At 38.9% G+C, this 23,853-nt stretch overlaps 1 protein-coding gene across 1 annotated transcript in view; it reads right to left on the bottom strand.

Moving 5' to 3' along the window:
* Window positions 1–23,853, bottom strand: part of LOC129519965 (S-adenosyl-L-methionine-dependent tRNA 4-demethylwyosine synthase TYW1) — a 213,518-nt gene that overhangs the window by 75,752 nt on the left and 113,913 nt on the right. The window contains exon 13 of the mRNA XM_055340814.1: window positions 12,992–13,127. Coding sequence (XP_055196789.1) covers window positions 12,992–13,127 — 136 coding nt within the window. The remainder of the gene's footprint in view (window positions 1–12,991; window positions 13,128–23,853) is intronic.

Here is a 23,853-nt window from a genome sequence, read left to right on the forward strand (position 1 = left end):
AGGTAGGGGTAATCATTTCTGGGAACCAGAATACCAGCAAACATGTGTTCTTATATTCATTCTATAAATGTCTATTAAACATGTACTACAGGCAAAGTACAACTGGAGTCACTGAGGATACAGCAGTGAACGAGACAACATCCCTGCTCTCACGAGCTTGCGTTCAAATTGCAGAAGAGATAGACAATAACACACAAGTCGGGTAGTGACCTCTGCTATGTGAAAAATCAGCAGGGAAGAGGGACAGGAATGCTCCCAAGGAGGGAAACTCTTTTCCACAGGACAGCCAATGAATAACTCTCTGATGCGGTGATATTTGAATGGAGTCTTGAAGAAAGTGAGAAAACAAATCCTACCAATGTTAGGGAAAGACCATTACTGAAAGAAATAATCCTAAAATTAATTAATTAATTAATTAATTAACTAATCACACACACACACAACCAGTGGAAAAATAAGGTATGTAAAGGTGACTAAGGAAATGGTCCCCAAAATGAGAAGATGCTCACCCCACAAATTAGAGGAATGCAAATAAAACCACAAACAGACACCAAGTCACATCCATCAGCCTGGAAAATTTAAAATTTGACAATATCACCCGCTTGTGAGGACAGAAAATGGAAAGTCTCCTACACTGGCCTCTGAAGCATAGCCACTCTGAGTACTTTGGGGAAAAAAAAAATCTAGTTGAAGATGTGTATATTTTACAATCCAGCTAGCTTTCACTACTAGGTATGGGCCCTAAAGAAACTATTCCTGCACAGGTATACGTGACAGTTTCAATAATGTTCACGGCAGAGTTGAAAACTTCAGAAAACCCTCAATGTCTATCCCCAGGAGAATGACTGATGCACTGTGGGATATTTACAGGATGTACTGCCACATAGCAGTCACAATATCTCAAAAGCAGAAGGCAGCAACACGAGTAAATCTCACAAATATAATATTAAAGCAACAAAATTGCAGGGGAAGGATAGAAGTTACTGTTTAATGGGTGTATAGTTTCAGTTTGGGAAGATAAAAACATTCTGGAGATGGATGGTGGTGGTGGTGGTGGTTACACAACAATGTGCATGTATATAATGTCACTGAACTGTACATGTAAAACGGTAAATTTTATTTTTTAAATGGTCAGAAAAAAAAGGACAAGTTGCACAATGATTTTTATAGGATGATACTACTACATACCGTTTAAAAAAATGGAAAACAGCTGTTTATGGAGTTATAAATATAGAGTGAAGTATAAAAATAGCATGGAATGATAAACACAAAATAGATATTGATTACCTCTGAAACAGAGGAAAGGAAAGAAAATATAATAGGAAAGAAATTCACAGGGACTATAACTGAATTTATATTTTATTTCTTAAACTACATGGTAGTTACATGAGTATTTACCATCATATCTTTTAAAATGATTTTAAAAATCAATCATAAACACAAGATTGGTGATAGAGGGCATTATATTTTAAAGTTTAAACACAAGCACTCCATGATGTCTTTGGATCTCTCTATCAGACCTTATGAGGTAAGGACTGTTATTAACCCCATTTTACAGATGAGAAAACTGAGCCCCATGTCCAATATTGCACAGCCAAGAAGTGGTAAGAGATAGGATTCAAACCTAGTCTTGTTTCAGAATCCCAAGCTCAGAACTATCATGCCAAGACAAATCACTGGGAAACAATTAAATACACATCAAGAGGGGAGTGGATCAATCCATTCTGATTGTGTGGCAATTGTGTGTCACACTGTGATGGGAGCTGGGAATACCGTGGTAGGCAAAAAGACATGATAGACACTGTGCCTTCTCTCAAGCACCTTTCAAGTTCCTAACTGCTGGATTTAGGCAGTGAGGGATATAAACCAGGGAAGAGGAAGAAGGGAGTCAGGGAAGGCGGCCAAAGGCAAAATTAAACTGTTATATCCATAAGATAGGCAAAATTAATCTATGATGACAGAAGTTGATATTTTAAATAAATATTTTAAATAATGGTATTATAAATAAGAAGTACAGTTGTAAAAATATGTATGGTATGATTTCATCTTGTAAGTAAAATACACACACATATACATACACATGTGAACTAAAACTCTGGAAGACACACAGCATTACAGCAGTAATGTTTTTTATTTTTGAATTCTGGTGGCATAGAAGTCATCTTATTTTCTTCATTATAGTAATACTTATTTTCAAATTGGTTTTTAGCAGATGCTTATACAATTAACTGATAAAAAGGAATATCTCTCATTTTTTCATTAAATAATATTGTTGCTTTGGGTTGAAAGGTTAGTATTTATTACATTAGTATCTACTGTTCACTCTATCCATTTCATTCTTCCCATCCAACCCACAGCACAGTGGCTTCCACATAAAACATTGTACTTTACTTCTTTTTGATACAGTTGTTAGAGACCAACTGAGAAAGCAAATTTCTTTTTTCCTCATACCTTAACCTTCCCCTTCTATCTTTCTGGAAACTATTTCTTTGAATTGTACAGAACATACCATACTTGCATGGAATTGAACCTTTATCAAATTATTCCCAGACTCACTCTCTCTATGCTCCTCATTTTTTGTTGTTGTTGTTGTTGTTTTTTTATGGTCCTCATTTTGAAAGCGTCAAAATTTGTGTCCCCTAAGCCTCCTTCTTTGGTCCTCTCCATACCCTTCTTGGGTAATTCTGTCCCCTTCACTACTTCTGACAGCAACCTACCGTGCAGAGATGACTGTCACACCTATCTGTTCATACTGCTGAGTCCCGAAGCCATCTAAGCAATTATCTACCTGACCTGTTTACCTGATGCCTCAAGATGAACCTAAGATGCAACACGTAAATTGTTCCCTAAAACAAGCTTAAGTAGAAGTCTGGGGAAAACCTATTTGCTACAAAACTTCCTGGCCCTGGAGGAAACTGGTCAGCTTGTAGACACTGACTCTGGAGAGCTCAAGCTCAGCGGTCATGGTCTGGTTTCAAAAGTGGCTAAAACCAGGACATCCTTTCAGTCAAGCAGAAGAGGGTAAAGCGGCCTTGAACCCACTGGACAGAATCAACATCCCAGGAGGCCCGTGCCCATGGAGAGGGCTCACAGATTAGATGGAAGGTAAAGAACAAGATAAAGCTCAAAAAAAGATGATAATAAAGAGATCTAGATCGCAGTCAGATGGACTAAGGCTAAGGGTAGACTTTGGCATCAGTGACGGAAGGCAGAAGTAAAGAAAACAGGTCAGAGGTGGTGGGGCAAGATGGCGGAGGAGCAGGGTCCCCAAGTCACCTGTCCTCACCAACCTACCTAGATAACTTTCAAATCATCCTGAACCTACAAATTCAACCTGAGATTTAAAGAAAGAACAGCTGGAACACTACAGAGAGAAGAGCTTGCCCTTCTACCTAGTACAACTCGTTTTTAGCCACTCTGCACTGAGCAAAATGACTAGAAAGAAGAACTCACCACAAAAGAAAGAATCAGAAACAGTACTCTCTGCCACAGAGTTACAGAATTTGGATGACAATTCGATGTCAGAAAGCCAATTCAGAAGCACAATTATAAAGCTACTGGTGGCTCTGGAAAAAAAACCATAAAGTATTCAAGAGACTTCATGACTGCGCAGAATTTAGATCTAATCAGGTCGAAATTAAAAATCAATTAAATGAGATGTAATCCAAACTGGAGGTCCTAATGACAAGGGTTAATGAGGTAGAAGACAGTGTGAATGACATAGAAGACAAGCTGATGGCAAGGAAGGAAGCTGAGGAAAAAAGAGAAAAACAAATAACAGACAATGAGGAAAGGTAAAAAGAAATAAATGACAGCCTTAGAAGGAAAAAATCTACTTTAATTGGGGTTGCAGAGGGTGCCAAAAGGGACAGAGGACCGGAAAGCATATTTGAACAAATCACAGCTGACAACTTCCCTAACTTGGGGAGGGAAACAGGCATTCAGATCCACGAGAGTTCCCCCCACCAAAATCAGTAAAAACTGTTCAACACCTCAACATTTAATAGTGAAACTTGCAAATTCCAAAGATAAAGAGAAAATCCTTAAAGCAACAAGAGACAAGAGATCCCTAACTTACATGGGGAGAAATATTAGATTAACAGCACACCTCTCCACAGAGACCTGGCAGGCCAGAAAGGGCTGGCAGGATATATTCAGGGTCCTAAGTGAGAACATGCAGCCAAGCAAGGCTCTCATTCAGAATAGGAGGAGAGATAAAGAGCTTCCAAGAGAGGCAGAAACTCAAAGAATATGTGACCACCAAACCAGCTCTGCAAGAATTATTAAGGGAGACTCTATAAAAGAGGAAGCCCAAAGAAATAATCCACAAAAACAGGGACTGAATAGGTATTATGATGACACTAAATTCCTATCTTTCAATAGTAACTCTGAACGTGAATGGGCTTAATGACCCCATCAAAAGGCGCAGGGTTTCAGACTGGATAAAAAAGCAGGACCCATCTATTTGCTGTCTACAAGAGACTCATTTTAGACCTAAGGACACCAACAGCCTGAAAATGAAAGGTTGGAGAACCATTTACCATTCAAATGGTCCTCAAAAGAAAGCAGGGGTAGCATTCCTCATATCAGATAAATTAAAGTTTATCCCAAAGACTATAGTAAGAGATGAAGAGGGATACTATATTATACTTAAAGGATCTATCCGACAAGAATACCTAACAATGAATCTTTATGCCCCTAAATATGGGAGCTGCAAGTATATCAATCAATTAATAACCAAAGTAAAGATACACTTAGATAATAACACACTAGTAGTAGCCTTCACCATAGTGCTCTCAGTAAAACAGATCCTCTAAGCAGAACGTCACCAAAGAAACAAGAGCTTTAAATGATACACTGGACCAGATGGATTTCACAGATATTTACAGAACTTTACATCCAAACGCAACTGAATACACATTCTTCTCAAGTGCACATGGAACTCCATCAGTACATTAAGATTATTCACCATGACAAAGTGGGATTTACCCCCGGGATGCAAGGCTGTTTCAACACTCGTAAAGCTATCAACATGATAGATCATATCAACAAGAGAAAAAAACAAGAAGCATTTGATCCTCTCAATAAATGCAGAGAAAGCATTTGACAAAATACAGCATCCATTCCTGATCAAAACTCTTCAGAGTGTAGGGATAGAGGGAAGATTCCTCAGCATCTTAAAAACCCATCTACAAAAAGCCCAGAGTAAAAACAAAAACAAAAACAAAATAAATAAATAAAGCCTACAGCAAATATCATTCTCAAAGGGAAACACTGGGAGCCTTTCCCCTAAGATCAGGAACAAGACAGGGATGTCCACTCTCACCACTGCTATGCAACATAGTACTGAAAAGTCCTAGCCTCAGCAATCAGGGAACAAAAAGACATAAAGGGCATTCAAATTGGCAAAGAAGTCAAACTCTCCCTCTTCCCTGATGACATGATACTCTACATAGAAAACCCAAAAGCGTCCACCCCAAGATTGCTAGAACTCAGACAGCAATTTGGCAGCGTGGCAGGATACAAAATCAATGCCCAGAAATCAGTGGCATTTCTATACACTAACAATGAGACTGAAGAAAGAGAAATTAAGGAGTCAACCTCATTTACAATTACACCCAAAAGCAGAAGATACCTAGAAATAAACCTAACCAAAGAGGTAAAGGATCTATACCCTAAAAACTACAGAACACTTCTGAAAGAAATTGAGGAAGACACAAAGAGATGGAAAAATATTCCATGCTCCTGGATTGGAAAAATTAACTGTGAAAATGTCAATGCTACCCAGGGCAATATACACATTTAATGCAATCCCTATCAAAATACCATGGACTTTCTTCAGAGAGTTGGAACAAATCATCTTAAGATTTGTGTGGAATCAGAAAAGACCCCGATTAGCCAGGGGAATATTAAAAAAGAAAACCAGAGCCGGGGGCATCACAATGCCAGATTTCAGGTTGTACTACAAAGCTGTGGTCATCAAGACAGTGTGGTACTGGCACAAAAACAGACACATAGATCAATGGAACAGAATAGAGAACCCAGAAGTGGACCCTGAACTTTATGGTCAACTAATATTCAACAAAGCAGAAAAGACTATCCACTGGAAAAAGGACAGTCTCTTCAATAAATGGTGCTGGGAAAATTGGACAGCCACATGCAGAAGAATGAAACTAGACCACTCTCTTACACAGACACAAAGATAAACTCTAAATGGATGAAAGATCTAGATGTGAGACAAGAATCCATCAAAATCCTAGAGGAGAACACAGGCAACACCCTTTTTGAACTTGGCCACAGCAACTTCTTGCAAGATACCTATATGAAGGCAAGGGAAACAAAAGCAAAAATGTATTACTGGGACTTAATCAAGATAAAAAGCTTCTGCACAGCAAAAGAAACAGTCAACAAAACTAAAAGACAGCCTACAGAATGGGAGAAGATACTTGCAAATGACACATCAGATAAAGGGCTAGTTTCCAAGATTTATAAAGAACTTATTAAGCTCAACAGCAAAGAAACAAACAATCCAATCCTGAAATGGGCAAAAGACATGAACAGAAATCTCACAGACGAAGACATAGACATGGCCAACAATCACATGAGAAAATGTTCCACATCACTTGCCATCAGGGAAATACAAATCAAAACCACAATGAGATACCATCTCCCACCAGTGAAAATTAACAAGACAGGAAACAACAAATGTTGGAGAGGATGTGGAGAAAAGGGAACCCTCTTGCACTGCTGGTGGGAATGCGAACTGGTGCAGCCACTGGAAAACTGTGTGGAGGTTCCTCAAAGAGTTAAAAATAGAACTGCCCTACGACCCAGCAATGGCACTGCTGGGGATTTACCCCAAAGATACTGATGCAGTGAAAAGCAGAGACACCTGCACCCCAATGTTTATAGCAGCAATGTCCACAACAGCCAAACTGTGGGAGGAGCCTTGGTGTCCATCGAAATATGAATGGATAAAGATGTGGTATATGTATACAATGGAATATTACTCAACCATTAGAAATAACAAATACCCACCATTTGCTTCAACATGGATGGAACTGGAGGATATTATGCTGAGTGAAATAAGTCAACTGGGGAAGGACAAACATTTATGGTCTCATTCATTTGGGGAATATAAAAAATAGTGAAAAGGAATAAAGGGGAAAGGAGAGAAAATGAGTGGGAAGGATCAGTGAGGGAGACAGAACATGAGACACCCCTAACTCTGGAAAAAGAACAAGGGGTGGTGGAAAGGGAGGTGAGAAGGGGGTTGGGGTGACTGGGTGACGGGCACTGAGGTGGGCACTTGACGGGATGAGTACTGGGTGTTATGCTATATGTTGGCAAATCAAACTACAATTTAAATATATATACAAAAAAAGAAAAGTAAAGAAATCAGGTCAGTAAACAGGAGAATGAGTCAGAACAATGGAAGGGAGGCTCACTTATCACAAAAAGGAGGGAAAGAGGAAGATACGCTATTTCATCTAAGATACTCTAGATTGTAAGACACAATCATTTTCTCTTTCTCATTTATGAAATAACAATGCTACCAATTAAACATGATATGCCATCTCTGGCTGCACCTAGCTAGAAATGCTTAAAAATGACAAAATGTGTACATGGCAACTCAAGAGCAGCAGAGGCACCAGGGCTCCCTCTCAAGTGTGATAAAGACAGGAATCTGGGGATACTTGGGGTCTCAATTGGTTAAATGGCAGACTCTTGATTTCAGCTCAGGTCATGATCTGAGATGATTTCCTCAGGTCATGATTTTCTCAGGATCAGGAAATCAAGCCCTGGGCAGGGCTCCAGGGAGTCTGCTTGAGATTCTTTCTCCCTTTCCCTCAGTCCCTTCCCCCTGCTTACATGCTCTCTCTCTCTAAAAAAATGTTTAGAAAAAGCCAGGAACCTGACTTACTATTGGGCCCCCACAATTAAACAAATGTGCCAGAACACAACACATTCTTGCTAGATGGCCCAAAATCAGGAAACTGAGTGACTAGGAAAAAAATGTGTTCTCTCCTGTGTCTCCCTTACTAGGAATTCAGACAGAACACTTCTGGTCACCAAACGTGTGAAGGGCTTTCTCCCACCAAGCAATTCTCTGTGACACTAGAGGGGTGTTTTATAATTTAACTCATTTCTGTCACTGTAGCACACTTTAGATGTCAATGACAAATCTAAATTGTCACCTATGCTTCTGACCATATATATATCAGAGGTCCCTATGACTTTCCTCCCTCAGATTCAGTTAATTTGCTAGAGCAGCTTACAGAACTCAGGGAACCTTACTCACACTTACTAGTTTATTAATGGATACAGAAACACTGACACACAAAGAGACAGGATAAGATCTGGGAGGGCCCCAGCCCAGGAGCCTCTGTCCCCGCGGATGGAGGTATGTTACTCTTGTGGTATGAATATGTTCATCAACCAGGAAGCTCCCCAAACCTTCTGCTGGGATTTTTATGGAGGCTTCCTCACATAGGTATTATCAATTATTTACTCCCACTTCCAGCCCCTCCCTAGGAAGGGGGGGGGGACAAAGGAGTGGGACCAGCTTGGTCTTTCTGATGACCAGCCCCAGTCTAGGAGTCACCTAGGAGTCCACCCAGAGTCACCTCATTAGAACAACGAGGGTCTTCATGGTCTTACTACTCAGGAACCTACAAGGGTTTTAGGAGCCCTCTGTTAAGTATGGGGTCAAAGACAAAATACTAGAACAAGAGATGCTCTTTCTGTTCTTACTGCTTAGAAAATTACAAATGTCCTAGGAGTTCTGTGCCCAGAACTGGGTATGGGAGCCAATACATAAATATTTTCTATTATCTCACACTGAGATGAAAGACTAAGCTGTCCTTAACATGAATAAATATCAGCAGCATGGAAACATACTATGACCTGATTTTAACAACAAAAAGCAACACATAAAATTGAATGCTGTATGTAAAAATGCACCCCCCAAAAAGGATTAAACAGAAATACTTTAAACGTTAGCAGTAGTTGTCTTGAGGCAATTTCTTTCCTTGCCTCTTTATATTTCTCTTTACTTCCCTCAAAGTTCCATAGTGAACACATAATGTTTTTATGATCAGAGATAAGGAAGTCAAATATTAAATGCTTTTTTAATCTGCAAATTGTGGGCCACTGGTTTATCTAAATATTCAGTACAAAGCTATCTCATTAACGTACAATAAGCCCTTCTTAACAATGAAACAACATTAACTCCAATAACATCAGGTAAGAGCATGCTCACATCTGTAGAAAGAGTCTAATGTTTACATGCGATATCCAAGAAAGTGTAACACAGAAAACTATTTTTGTCTTTCTTTTCAAATATGAGGTTTCAAGAATATCAATATTATCGCTTATACTACTGGATCTACAAGCTGGTATTATAACATGCTGGCAGAAACACATCTGGCCACATTGCTGATAAAAGGCTACTGCCAAAGGTAGGCAGTGCTGTCTTGTACAAGATGGATTTCTCTTTTTTCAAAAAAGGACTGTTTGACAAGTAGCTATTGTGGACAGATATTGAAACTAACAAATTTTTGGCTGTGTTATCTTGATGGAATTGCTTCTTAACGCCACATACTCAAGTACTAATATATTTCTCCCTCACATTTTAAACAGAACATTCTGACAAAGGATGAAGATCTGGGAGCGTAAACACTATACTTGCCAAGAGTAAAACAAAAACAAAAACAATATCCTCCTACCTTCTTCTACTTTGGGTTACACTAGCTCATAAATAGTCTGAAAATCTTGGGACAAAAAATTTCTGTTTATAAAGTTCAAGAAATTCTTTCTCTTCTAATGCCTTTCCTCGGTAAGCCTAAAACAAGTAACAAAAAAGTACTTAAAGCACTAAAAGCTGAAACAAGTACAAAAGACAACAGTATAGAAGTAGAGATGTTCTAGTTGAAATATCTGAAAAGTCATTTTTATTTAAAAACTCAACAATACCAGATTACAGAAATAATTTGTTTGACCCTAGCTAGTAAGTATAGTTACATCAGTGTTTTATTTTTGAGTGTTAAACCAAAGCAGACCTTTCTTAAAGTTATCTACTGTATCAATAATATAAGGTATTCAGAAGGAAATAATGCAGCTAGAGTTAATTTAAGAAAACTTCTGGGATCCCTGGGTAGCTCAGCGGTCGGTATACCACCTGCCTTCCACCTAGGGTGTGATCCTAGAGTCCCAGGATCAAGTCCCACATCAGGCTCCCAGCATGGAGCCTGCTTCTCCCTCTCCCTGTGTCTCTGCCTCTCTGTGTGTCTCTCATGAATAAATAAATAAAATTTAAAAAAAAAAAAAGAGAGAGAGAGAGAACTTTTAAGAGTAGCTTCCTGCCACAGATCTTCTTTCTTAAACGTCAACGTAAACAATACAATAAGAAACATGAACTCTAATTACTACAAAATGCTTAGAAAGCAGTTGCCCTAATCTGCCAGCAGATAGTTTAACATTTTTTTAAGATTTTTTTAAAAAGATTTTATTTATTTATTCATGAGACACACAGAGAGAGAGAGAGAGAGAGAGAGAGAGAGAGAGAGAGAGAGAGAGAGAGGCAGAGACACAGGCAGAGGCAGAAGCAGGCTCCATGCAGGGAGCCTGATGTGGGACTCGGTTCCGGGACTCCAGGATCATGCCCTGGGCCAAAGGCAGGTGCTAAACCCCTGAGCCACCCAGGGATCACAAAGATTTTTTTTTTTTTTAATTTATTTGACAGAGAGAGAATGAGAGCACAAAAAAGGAGAGCAGGAGAAGGAGAACCAGATTCCCAGCTTAGCAGGCAGCCCAATGTGGGGCTCGAACGCAGGACCCTGAGATCATCACCTGAGCTGAAGGCAGACATTTAAGTGACTAAGCCACCCAGGGGCCCCTAACATTTTTTTTAAGTAGGCCCCATATCCAGCACAGAGCCTAATGCAGGGCTCATACTCACAACCCATGAGATCAGGACCTGAGCCAAAATCCAGAGTCACGGATGCTTAACCGACTGAGCCATCCAGGTGCCCCATCTGCCAGCAGATAGTTTTAATAGCCCAAGGAAACTTTTCCAACCAGAGTTACGTGGACATGATAATGATGTTATATGTAAAAAGCTCACAGGTTAGAAAATACTGCAGAACTTCAAGTTATAGCATTACTCTCAATGAGTCAACCCAAAGTACTTAATATTGAATCGGACATGTAAAGGCCTGTAACCTTCAGATAAGAATGCATTTTGTGGAAAATTTTGGCCAAAAGAAAAGAAAAGAAGTTATTAAGCCATTTTACTAATGCCCACTTCTCATCTTCCAAACCTGACTGTGTAGACTAGAATATAGCTTAGGTAACAGTCTCAGATATGTCTGGTAATGCCAGCCCCTGCTGCTTGCTTTCTATCTCATGCATTCTGACCTAAAAGCCATGTATCTCCTGTCTCAGCAACAAGTAAAGGTGATATAGCTAAGGGTGAAGTCTAAAGAAAAGGAGATTTTAGGAACCAAAGAAGCACCAAGCTTCCAACTTTATAAATTATCCAAGATAGATCAGAAACCAAATGCCTATTGTGCATTACCTAAATAATCAATGTTAATCGCCAAACAGCCAAAAAAAAGTACTGATTTAACTTCTCAAGCATAAAATAGGGGAAGGTGGAGTTTGAGTTATCTGAACAATCAAGAAAATGTATATGTACATCTTACCACTACAGAGCTCTGTTGAGTTTCCACCCATTCATTCTTTTAAGAAACACTTCCAAATATCATTAAATGTGCTGTGCTAGACTTTGTGTGGAATTCAGACACAAGTAAGCAATCCAGTTGAGGAGACAGAATCTAAGATCAAATAAACAAACAAAAAAACCCCAGAAGATACTATGTATGTTTATAGATATAAGACTGAAGAAGGGAGACAGGGACAGCAGTCTGCCACTGGAAAAGGCTTCAAAATTGAAGTAATAATGAAGCTGAGCCTTGAAGGTCACACCAGAACTTCTCCAAGTTAAAGAAATGGAAAGAAAGGACAACCTAGGCTCTGCGGAGGTAACCAAAGACTTAGAAAAAGTGGTGGGCACATCTGCAGAAATGCTGACAGAAGCAGGGAAGTATTGCCTTCCTGGCGCCAGTCAGTGATGAATTAGGAATGGCAAAGTGTGAGCAAAGGAGAGGGAGGGAGGTTTTCTGGGATGGTGAGTGAGTCCCAGATGTGGCCTGCATGTCAAAAGTCAGTTGGAATGTTTAAAATGCAGATTCTCAAATCCCACTAGGAATAGGAAATTGTAATTTTTGAAGCTCCTGTAGTGATTCTCATTATCTGTCATGTTTGGGTACAGCGTGAAGAACTGCAGGGCAAAAGTAAAGAGAATGGGAAAGGGAAATTGCTACAGAAAAAGAAGGGAGGCAGAACTAACAAAAAATACCAACTACTGAGATACAGGGTTGTTTTTTTTTTTTTGTTTTTTTTTTTGTTTTTTTTTTGAGATACAGGGTTAATGGGAAAGAAGAATCAGAGGTACGTGAGGTCTAGAAGAATAGGAAAATTAGTATGATGTAAGAGAAGACACAAGAAAGAGCAAATGTTGGCAGAAAAAGATGAAATCTAGACATTGTGAAGCTGAGTTCCTCACTGGGTAGGAAATTTGGTCTTAGAGATTCAAGAAAATTCACCTCATATTTAAACATAAACTATTTGCTGGCACTTCTTCTAGAGTTGGTATGAACTGCCACTTTGCCATGTTTTATTAATTAACTTCAGGAGTGTGTATTTCTCTCCCTAAATACACGAAGGGCAAATTATACATATAAGGCAGAGCCCTACAAACTTAACAGGAATTCAATAAATATTTATTGAATAATGAAAGTGGAAATCTAAAAAAAGGTTGAAGGTTTTATTCGGTTTTTTTATTATTATTATTTTAAAAAGAAAAGGAAAAAACCCACCTCTCTCCACTTCTTGTTTTTCTCTCTTTTAAAGATGTCATAATTCTTACCTTTGCTGCCAAGGCTTTTAAGCTGTTGAGGAATCTCTGCCAGAAATCCTTGAAGAGTGGGCGGTCGATTTTCTTCAGGCTATCTTTGGTGCTAGCATCCACACTGACATATAGCTGGGTAACTGGTCTGAGGTTCCTTCAAAATTAAAAAAAAAAAAAATAGGGAAAAAATTATGCCAATGTCAGGCTTTTCATGATGTGAAATTTACAGTCTATAATAGATGTGGTAATTAAACATTTCACAGGGTCTGCAGTCTTCTACCTCTCCCAAAGGGCGGAAGTAATGGCTTTCATAAGGTAACAGAATGGGCTGTCAGTTGATTATTTCTAACCAGGACTGATACCTTCCTTAATAAACTGAAAACATTCAATTACTTAAAACTGGTCCCTCTTCAAACACTAGCTTTTAGTGAAAAGCAAAGAAAATGAGATCTAGCTTCAGGTCAGGCACCATCAGCCCCAAGCAATTAGAAGAGGTCTCTGACTTTAGTTTCCCGTGAACTCTGCCATTCAAGCCTCACAGAGCTGAAATGTCACAAACACGTGGGGTCTGTGCTGACAGGCCATCTCCCATCATCAATTCACTGACAGAAGTTTTCTAAGGAATAAGAAACAACCCAAAGAGCTCAGAGAAGGCACAAAACCACATCAACATTTCACCTATGCCTCAGAGAGCCAGAGTGGGTTTAGAGTACAGCTTTGCATGAGCAAAAAAAAAAAATGACCTAGTCAGGGACCTTTAAACCTTTTAGCTCTGCATAAAAGAGCAACCAAGCCCTTACAAAGGAGCATAACCCCCAAGAAAAATATATGTTGCAGATTATTTTTGCCTTCTTGATCAGTTTCCATGAATACCATTCATTCTCCACTTCTTTCAAATTCACGGACTCTTTTCACTGAAGTCATTCTTATCCAACACACTACTTGCTAGTATACTTGAAGCTCAGATTGTACCCTTTTCAAAACCTCCCTGTTCTCTCTTCAAATGGGTCTCACAATTCATCCTCTTCAATAAATTTACAACTAGAAATGTCCCTTTAATAGTCCTTTGACCAAGTTCTCCCACTACTAACTTTCTGTAACTATTCCAGAATTTGTATTCACCCCTAGAATGTTATGTATGCATTTTTTGCTTCAAAGTCTATGTACTTTTAAAAGTTGAAATATAATTCACATATCATAAAATTCACTATCAAAGTGGCTTATATGCTTTTTGTTATCTATCAATATCAGTCTTTATCAATCTTTGAGTGTAAGACCTTGAAGGGCAGGAACCATATTTTTCTTTTTATCCAGCCATACAGGCAGATACTTAAGCTACTTTTTACTTGATATTGTTGACTTGAGCTAACCCAACTTTTAAGGGAAAGAATGCAGGCCAAACAAATGCTTATAATGATCTGGCTTAGTGACATATGGAAAAATCAGAAGAGTCTAAACCCAAAGTTATTAAAAGTGGAGAAGCTCTGACCAAAGTTAAGAAAGAAGTGATTAAAATACTGGCAGGCTCATTGCTTTAATCCCTCTCCAACGCTGCATACAAAGGGAATCTTTACAAGTTTAATCCTGTGTCACTACTGACCAAAGGACATCAATTAACTGAAAATGAAAAACAGGAGCACACGGTTAATGGCACCATTCTGTCTCATCATCCCTTTTGCTGGGAGCCTCCTTAATAATAGACAAGCTATGCTACCTTAACTGGACTTTGTTTTACAAAAAATAAATTAAAAAAGAGATTGTCTTAATGGATGCTGCTGGCTATCGTTATCTGATACTTACAGGGCCTTGTCATAAAGTTGCCTAATGCAAGATGGGAACTGGTTTGACCTTTTCACTATGCCTTCATAACTATTTAAGATTATGAAGAGTAAATTCCATAGTTATTTCATAAACCTCTATCATTTGCAAAAAAGGAAGACCTGGACACTAATGGTACCAATAAGAAATTTTAGTCAGTACCAAATGTCTGAGACGCTATAATCAAGGAAGTTTATACATCTCTTACCAAGGATGAAGAAAAGGAAAGAAAAGTCACTAGGAATCAGGGAGCTTACTCCTAAGGGACTTAAAACATTACAAGTACCTTGGAGAAATTTTCTGAGCCTCAAGACTTATGTCTGCCTATTATCGGCCTCTATTCCCAGCACAAGCAGTGAGGTTCTCAGCATGGTCATTTATCTGTCTCCATTCCATACAGAGATATCATCATTTCAGTTCCCCAAAAAGCAAGAGAATATTATAACCTTAACATCATGATAGTGATTGGTGTCTGAGAATCTCACATTGCTGCTGAGAACAATTAAAAGGACAATGAAATAAAAAGGAAATACAATCCTCAACTCAATCCTCAGTGAAATGCCCAATGAATCTTGCTCAAATAATAGTGACAATCCTTCATCCTGTTCATTTTAAATCTCTGAGTTAAGAATGATCATATATACAAATGCACTGACAACTGAATGTAAAAATCGCTCTTCCTTTTTGCCTTTCTATAGAGATTAGCATGTGCTCGCTTCAGCAACACATATACTATAGAGATTAGCAGGCCATTGGCTTGGAAGGTAAAATGAGACCTACCAATCTCTAACGAAAGGAAAAAAGGAAGAGAGATTTATGGTTTGCAAGAAATCAGGCAGCTTAGAGAGTAAGCTCTTGATGCTCCTATTGAACAACAAAAAATACCCAAAGAGATACAAACATCCGATACCTTTGGAACCAGAATCTCTAAAATAATCTGGGACTGTTAGGTCTGGCCAAATAATTTAGGAGGAAAAGAGAAGGGGAAGGAGAAAACTAATTACCATTTACTGAGTATTCATCATGTGCTGGGTGTTCTGTGCTACATGTTTTACCCTTCTCATTCAGTTCACTGAATCTTCATAGTAAAACAACGTAAAAGATAAAATAAAATAAAAATAAAAATAAATAAAACAACAAGGTAGTTGCTACTTTTGCCCATTTTAGACATAATGAAACTGAGATTCAAAAGGTTAAGTAGCTTATTCAAGAATCCACAGTGTCAACAATGACATTCAAGCCAAGATGTGACTCCAGAGCCTGCTCTCCCAAGCCCTCCACCACAAGGCCTCCACCAGAATGGTCAGTTCACAGACCGTGCTGGCTGGGTCCCTGGTCACAGAAAGCCAACAGCAATATTACAAGCCTCACAGAGGTATTTCTCCAAGTACAGTCACGACCACGTGTATCAGAAACACCTGCAAACTCAGGTTCTTGGGCCTCTCTCAAAACTGAATCACTTTCTAGGAATGGAGCCTAAGAAAGTGTTTTGTTGTATTAGTTTCAAAAACTTCTCAACACTGATCAAAGAAACTGAAGATACAAATAAATGGGAAGACAGCCCATGTTCATGGATCAGAAGAATTAATATAGTGAAAATGAAAATGTCTGTAATACCCAAAACCACCTATAGATTCAATGCAATCCCTACCAAAATTCCAATGGCACTTTTTACAGAAATAGTAAAAACAATCCTAAATTTCATATGGAACCATAAAAGACTCTGAACAATCAAAGCAATCCTGAGGAGAAAAAAAAAAAAAAAAGTGGGACGCATCACACTTCCTAATTACAAGCTATAATACAAAGATACAGTAATAAAAACAGTACAGTATTAACAATTAACATTAAGACAACATTAAAACATTAACAACATTGAAACAGACAAATGAAACAGAATCAGTAGTCCAGAAATAAATCCATGAATATATGGTCAACCAGTATTTAACAAGGGAGCCAAGATGACTCAATATGGAAAGGATAGTCTCTTCACTAAATGGTGCTGGGAAAACTTGATATTCACATACAAAAAATGAAATTGGACCCTATCATTCATAAAAATTAAGCCAAAATGGATTAAAAACTTAAATATAAGACCCCAAACTGTAAAATCACTGGACCTACATCAAATTAAAAAGGTTCTATACAACAAAAGAAATAATCAACGAAATCAAAAAGGCAACCTACAGAATAGAAGAAAATATTTGCAAATTATGTATCTAATAAGGGTTTCATATCCAAAATATATAAGGAACTCCTATAACTAAAGAGTAAAAAAACCTGATTTTTAAAAATGGACTGGAATAGACATTTTTCCAAAGAAGACTTAGATAATGGCCAACAGGTACTTAAAAAGGTGCACTCATCAGCAAGGTAATGTAAATCAAAATATCATATCACCTCACCCCTATTAGAATGGATATTATCAAGAAGACAAGAGATAACAAGTACTGGCAAGGATGTACAGAGAAAAGGGAACCCTTGTGCAAAGCTGGTGGGAATGTAAATTGATACAATCACTATGGAGGATCTGCAAAAAATTAAAAATAGAACTACCACATGATGCAGCAATTCCACTTATGGGTATTTATCCAAAGGAAATGAAATCAGTACCTTGAAAAGGTATCTGCATCCCCACATTTACTGCAGCATTATTCAAATAGCCAAGACATGGAAACATGTCTATCAACAAATGATGGATAAAGAAAATGCTGTATTATTCAGCCATAAGAAAAAAGGAAATTCTGTCACTTGCAACATGACAGATGAACCTGGAGGACATTATGCTAAATGACATAAGCCAAACACAAACAGACAAATACTACATGAACTGACTTATATGTGGAATCTTTAAAAAAAGAAGACAGTTTCCATTAGCTGTTTTCTTCCCTGTGTAGGGGCCATACTCTTACCTCTTTGTCTATTTCATGATTTTTTTAAATAAGCATTTAACATTTTAAATAATATTATGCACAACTCTGTATATCAGATACCACCCAACCCAGGGTGGTTGTTTTATTTGTTTGTTGCTGTTTTCATTGTTACTAAAGTACTCTGGTAAATTCTGTATTCTTTCTTGTGTTTAGCCTTTTTGGTTAGCTTAGTAGTCTGTTAGTGATTGGCAAGAAATAACCTGAAATATCTTTAACCCTAAGGCTCCTGGTGTTTACTGAAGGTTCTGTATGTATGTTGGGGCATGCCTTCAATGCCTAGGCAGGCAGTAGACCTCTGCCTCAGTTTTCACTGTCTGCTTACTCAAGACATCAACGTGAGGCAGGGATGAAAGCATAAAACCTGTCAAGTCTTCCCTAGCATGCCACAGCCCTGCCCCTTGGGCTAGCTTCTAGCTTCCCAGGAATACACTGGAGCTTTTCAAAGTTCTCTATGAATATCTCATTCCCCAGCTTTTCTGCTTAATTTCTTTAGTCAGCGTCTTGTTTGCCCCAACCATTATTGCAGCCTCAGGCAGCTGTGAGGTTAAATGATTGCTGATAATTGTTTACAAGAAACACCCCAGGAAAAAGCTTTTTCACTGGACAAAATGTGAGTCATCTCAAATAAAGACAACTCCTGTGTGTGAAGGGTTCCAGGGAACTGCCACATAACCCACATGAGGACAATTCTCTGGAAAAGGGACTCTAAAGGAGTTCCAACTCTGTTTTGCCTCCTCCCCTGGCTGCCAGGGTTAGTTTTTACTATGACTGTAAGTTATTAGGTTTAAGGCTACTGCAGAACTGGGGAAGTTGGAATGGAATAGGACATACTAAGACACCATGAAGCTTAGGACATGACATAGACATATTAACATATCACAAAGCTTACTGTTTCTATTGAGATGCAACCATTTTTTTAAGAATAAATGCTCCCCAGATTGTTGTGTACCTTTGGTTAAGAAAAAGTGGATTCTGACAATTTTTGCTAGTATACTCATTGTTTTTATAGAGGAGCAGGTTTTGAAGGTCTGTACTCTGTTATTCCTGCTGACATCCATCACATAAGTTTTGTTTTTATTTCCATCATTATCCATCACAAATTTTCTGCATCCATTGTGATTTCCTCCTTAATCCATAAATGAATTAGAAGTACACTGCTTAAATTTTAACAAACAAACAAAAATTTTAACAAACATATTGGAATATTCTAGTAATCTTTTTTGTGTTGATTTATAGCTTAATTCCAGTATGTTCAGATACCATGCTCTATATGATTTCAATACTTTGTTGAAATTTGCTATAATGCCCAGCATATGGCCATTTGGTAATTATTCTGCGAGTTCAATGTTCTTAAAAAAAAATTATATTCCAAAGTTTCTAGCTCCAATGCTCTATTTCTGTAACATAGGTTAAATCTGATTTAGTCGTTCAAATCTTCACTACTCTTATTGATTTTAATTACTTGTTCTATCAGTTTGAGAGAAGTATGTTAAAAACCTATTTCTCCTCATAGTTCTTTCAATGTTGAGATTATGTTATTGAGTGTTTACAAGTTTTAAATTGTTATGTTGTTTTATGTTCCCAATGGATTTAAAATTGTATTAAGAAATGTCCATCTTATCTCAAGTAATGGTGCTTGTCTTAAAGTATACTTTGACTACTTTGACCATTATTTAGCGTACCTTTCCAAAAGTGAAACTTCTACGCATTTTCATGTATTATCTCATATACTCACAATGCCATTATAAGATAGTCATTATTTTAAATCAGTTCACAGGTAAGGAAACTAGGCACTGAGAAGTTCTCTTCCCAGTGTCACTAAGACAGCAAGAGACTTAGGATTCAAACCAGATCTCTTGTAGACCAGGGCCCAGCTCTTACCACCTCACTGTATTTCCTTTTTTTTTTTTTTTTAGCCTATCTGGACTTGCAGATTTTTTAATTAATTATTTGTGAGAGATAGAGCATGAGCAGGGGGATGGGGCAGAGGGAGAGGGAGAAGCAGGCTCCCCACTGGGCAGGGAACTGGATGGGGGGCTCAATCCCAGGACCCTGAGATCATGACCTGAGCTGACGGAAGATGCTTAACCCACTGAGCCACCCGGATGCCTCTAGACCTGCATATTTCTGAAAAGTATTCCATCACTTCATAGACACAGAAGACGACTATATTTTAAACTTAACACGTTTACAATAAACAAACCAGGCTGGGGTGGGGGAAGCTTCTATTAAAAGGATCAGGTGGGGATCCCTGGGTGGCGCAGCGGTTTGGCGCCTGCCTTTGGCCCAGGGCGCGATCCTGGAGACCCGGGATCGAGTCCCACGTCGGGCTCCCGGTGCATGGAGCCTGCTTCTCCCTCTGCCTGTGTCTCTGCCTCTCTCTCTAGCTCTCTCTCTGTGTGACTATCGTAAATAAATAAAAATTTAAAAAATAAAAAAAAAAAAAATAAAAGGATCAGGTGATATTTATAATCTTCATTTCATTGTAAGCTGTTTCCTGTAACCATTTTGAACTAACAAGTAAACTATTTTTATGAAAACCCATGCATTTGGGCAACCCAGGTGGCTCAGTGGTTTAGCGCCATCAACTTCAGCCCAGGGTGTGATCCTGGGGACCCGGGATCGAGTCCCGCATCGGGCTCCCTGTGTGGACTCTGCCTCTCTCTCTGTGTGTCTCTCATGAATAAATAAATAAAATCTTTAAGTTAAAAAAAAAAAACTCATACATTTCTTCGAACATTTACTAAGCATCTAATATGTGAAGAGCTATCCAATTTATAGAGATTCTCTAATACATATGGTAAATGTCTTAGCAAAAACTAAGGAAAACATAACAGAGCAAACAAAACAAATACTGAGAGAAGAAGCAAAACAAAGAGAATGAAGTTCACACATAGTTTCAGAAGAAGGTGCTCAAAAGTAATGAACAAAGGGACAAATTTGGTGGAGGTGGGGAGGCCTGGGAAGTTAAGTGCGAATCGTGCCACAGTTAAATATGGAACATAGTTCTGTTTTCTTATGATCAGCTGCTGGCACACAGAAAGCTGTGCATCAGCAATAATTTACCAAAAAGAAAAAAAAATAAGATTGAAAATACAAATTTAAAAATAACAAAACAGATAAGAAAATGATAAAAGTAAAGGGGGACTACTCAAGATGAAGATACTAAGAGTGTAACAGTCTACAAAGAGCTACACAAAGTTTCCAAAGAGCCTCTAAACCCTAAAACACTCATAAAGAGGGCGACATGATCAGAGGTTTCAAATGTCCACAAAGTTGGGACAAACCAGTTAGTTCTCCTCGAGTCCTCAGAGAGAAGAAATGATTTAGTATTGCAGAACACCACTCTCAACAACTTCATTACCTTACAACATGATGATTTTCAGAGGTCTGCTTTTAAATAAGGTGTCTTATTGTCGGTCACTGGCCTCACAGCACAGGGTAATTTATAAAAAGGAATAACATGGTGTGCTCTAGCAGAACAATGGTGTGATGGACCTTTCTAATTGCAGGGCTGAATGCAAACACAGACTGTACAGAATTAGAACAAGGATCCTAAACTCACATGTCTATAAGGGCAAAGCCACTTTTTTTTTTAATTATATTTATTCATGAGAGACACAGAGAGAGAGGCAGAGACACAGGCAGAGAGGAGAAGCAGGCTCCATGCAAGGAGCCTGATGCAGGACTTGATCTGGGGAATCCAGGATCACGCCCTGAGTCAAAGGCAAACGCTCAACTGCTGAGCCACCCAGGGGTCCCGGGGCAAAGCCACTTTTAAAGGAAAAAGTTCTCTGGACATCAAAACACAGACTGCATATGAAACACGCAAGAATATTCTTTCCTGGGATCCCTGGGTGATGCAGCGGTTTGGCGCCTGCCTTTGGCCCAGGGCGCGATCCTGGAGACCCGGGATCGAAACCCACGTCGGGCTCCCGGTGCATGGAGCCTGCTTCTCCCTCTGCCTATGTCTCTGCCTCTCTCTCTCTCTCTGTGTGTGTGACTATCATAAATAAATAAAAAAAAATTAAAAAAAAAGAATATTCTTTCCTTATTCAAAGCGATATGCTTCCATTTTCCTTAGACCATGTGGAACCTTTCACTGTTTCACAATTGTTAGAAATGGTGACAGAAAGTTCTCTGCTATGAGAGAATGAACATCGCAACTCCTCTGACCAGTGGCAGGCGACACTCCTAGTGGAGGAGACAACGAAATGGGAAACAGTTTGGCAGGCTGAAAATGACAGGCTTCATTGAAAAGATAACTATTACTTGGTATGCTATTGTATAATAAGATATATTTACTTACGTCTAGTTCTTCACATAAAGTTCCTAAAACCCTTGGCATTTCCTGAGTGACAGAAGTTCCAGAGAAGCATCTTTTGTTATCCTAATAGCCCCCTTCAAACATAAAGATTTACTTTACTACTGAAATGATTCCCAATGGGCCCCTAGATAGCTTTAGGATAGGGGCTGGTTGCCAGAAGAACCAACTTTCAGACCCCACCCCTCAACCTCCAGGGAGGGAAGACAGGCTGGAGATTGAGCTAATCACCAACTGACAAAGATTGAATCAATCCTGCCTATGTAATGGTAATTCCATAAACCCTCTAAATGATGGGAGTTCTGAAGGCTTCCATTCCAGGTTGGTGAACACACGGAGGTACTGGGAGGATAGTGTGCCTAGAGATGGTATGGAAGTGTGGCATCCCTTCCCCCATACCTTGGTCCATACATCTCTTCCACTTGGCTATTCCTAAGTTGTATCCTTTATAATAAACCAATAATAGTAAGTAAATTGTTTTCCCTGACTTTCTGCGAGATATTATAGCATATTACTGAACTTGAGTAGGGCACAGCTGGTTGGTCAGAAGTGCAGGTGCAATCTGGGACTGCCACCGGTATCTGAAGGGGGCCGTCTTGTGAGACTGAGCCCTTACACTGTCTGGTCTGCACTAACTTCAGGTAGTGTCATAACTGAACTGAATCATAGGACACCAGGTGGCTCCCACAGAGAACCGGAGAACTGCTTAGTGTGGAAAAACCCATGCATCTGGTGTCAGAGTATAGTAATAAAACCAGAGAAGACTGAAGTGTTCTGGTATTATAAAGACAGCACTTTATACTTGGCTTTTGACAATTTTTGCCAGATTGTCTTTTCCAAAAGTTCAGATTTTACACAAAATCTCTGGATATTAACCCTTGGCTCAAAAAACAAACAAACAAAAAAGCTTTGAAACATGGCACAGGACAAATAAACCTACTTCTGATCAGCTGCCAATCTGAAACCTTTGGTCTTAATGGCCCTCCAGCCAACCCATAAAATTATAATTGTTTTTTCAACTGAGTTCCTAAAAAAGAGTGAGTCTCAGTGGTTCAAGGTCATCCTCCTTAAAAACTAAAGCCCACTGTGCCCATATAGTGGACTACATACATGGCCATAAATTCCTCCTCTCCCTATATCCACATCTCCTTGCCCTGAAGCTGGAAGTGCCCTCTCAGCTGGGACTCGCTTCGGACAATGGAAGTGAGAAAGTATGACACAAGCAAAGGTTCAAAAGATGCTTTTGCATTGAAGCTTGTCCTCTCTTGCTGCTCTCAGAAGTCGTGCCACCGTGTGATGAAGTTCAGACAAGCTTACTGGAAAAAAGAAGCGACATGAATAGAGGCCCCAGTTGTCCCAGTCATGGCATCTAAACCAACGAGCCCAGCAGATCTGCCAACTGACACATGACACAACACTGAGACCAGCCAAGCCAGACAAGATCAAAAGATCTTCCAGCTGACCGAGAATTATGAGCTCAATAAATAGCTGTTAGTTTGAGTGACTCATTTTAAGATGAATGATTACAAGAAAAGATAACTGATAAGATGCTGCAATATCTCAGTGCGATGTGTGCCACAATGCCACTATAAAATGCCACTGGTTATGATGGAATTCAGAGGGCCTTTCCTCAAGAGAAAAGGCTCTTATGGTCCAATCACTACCAGTCCTATTAGTATTATTAATGCTAAGTGTCTTACATATTCTGGTCGCCTGTATTAGCCCTATGCTGACAAAATCATCAAGCTGCACAGAGTCTGATAGCTTTCTCATTTGCCCAAGGTGTCAGCTTCTATTCTCCTTGA

The sequence above is a fragment of the Nyctereutes procyonoides genome, unplaced genomic scaffold (genome assembly GCF_905146905.1).
Source record: "Nyctereutes procyonoides isolate TBG_1078 unplaced genomic scaffold, NYPRO_anot_genome, whole genome shotgun sequence".
Classification (NCBI taxonomy): domain Eukaryota; kingdom Metazoa; phylum Chordata; class Mammalia; order Carnivora; family Canidae; genus Nyctereutes; species Nyctereutes procyonoides.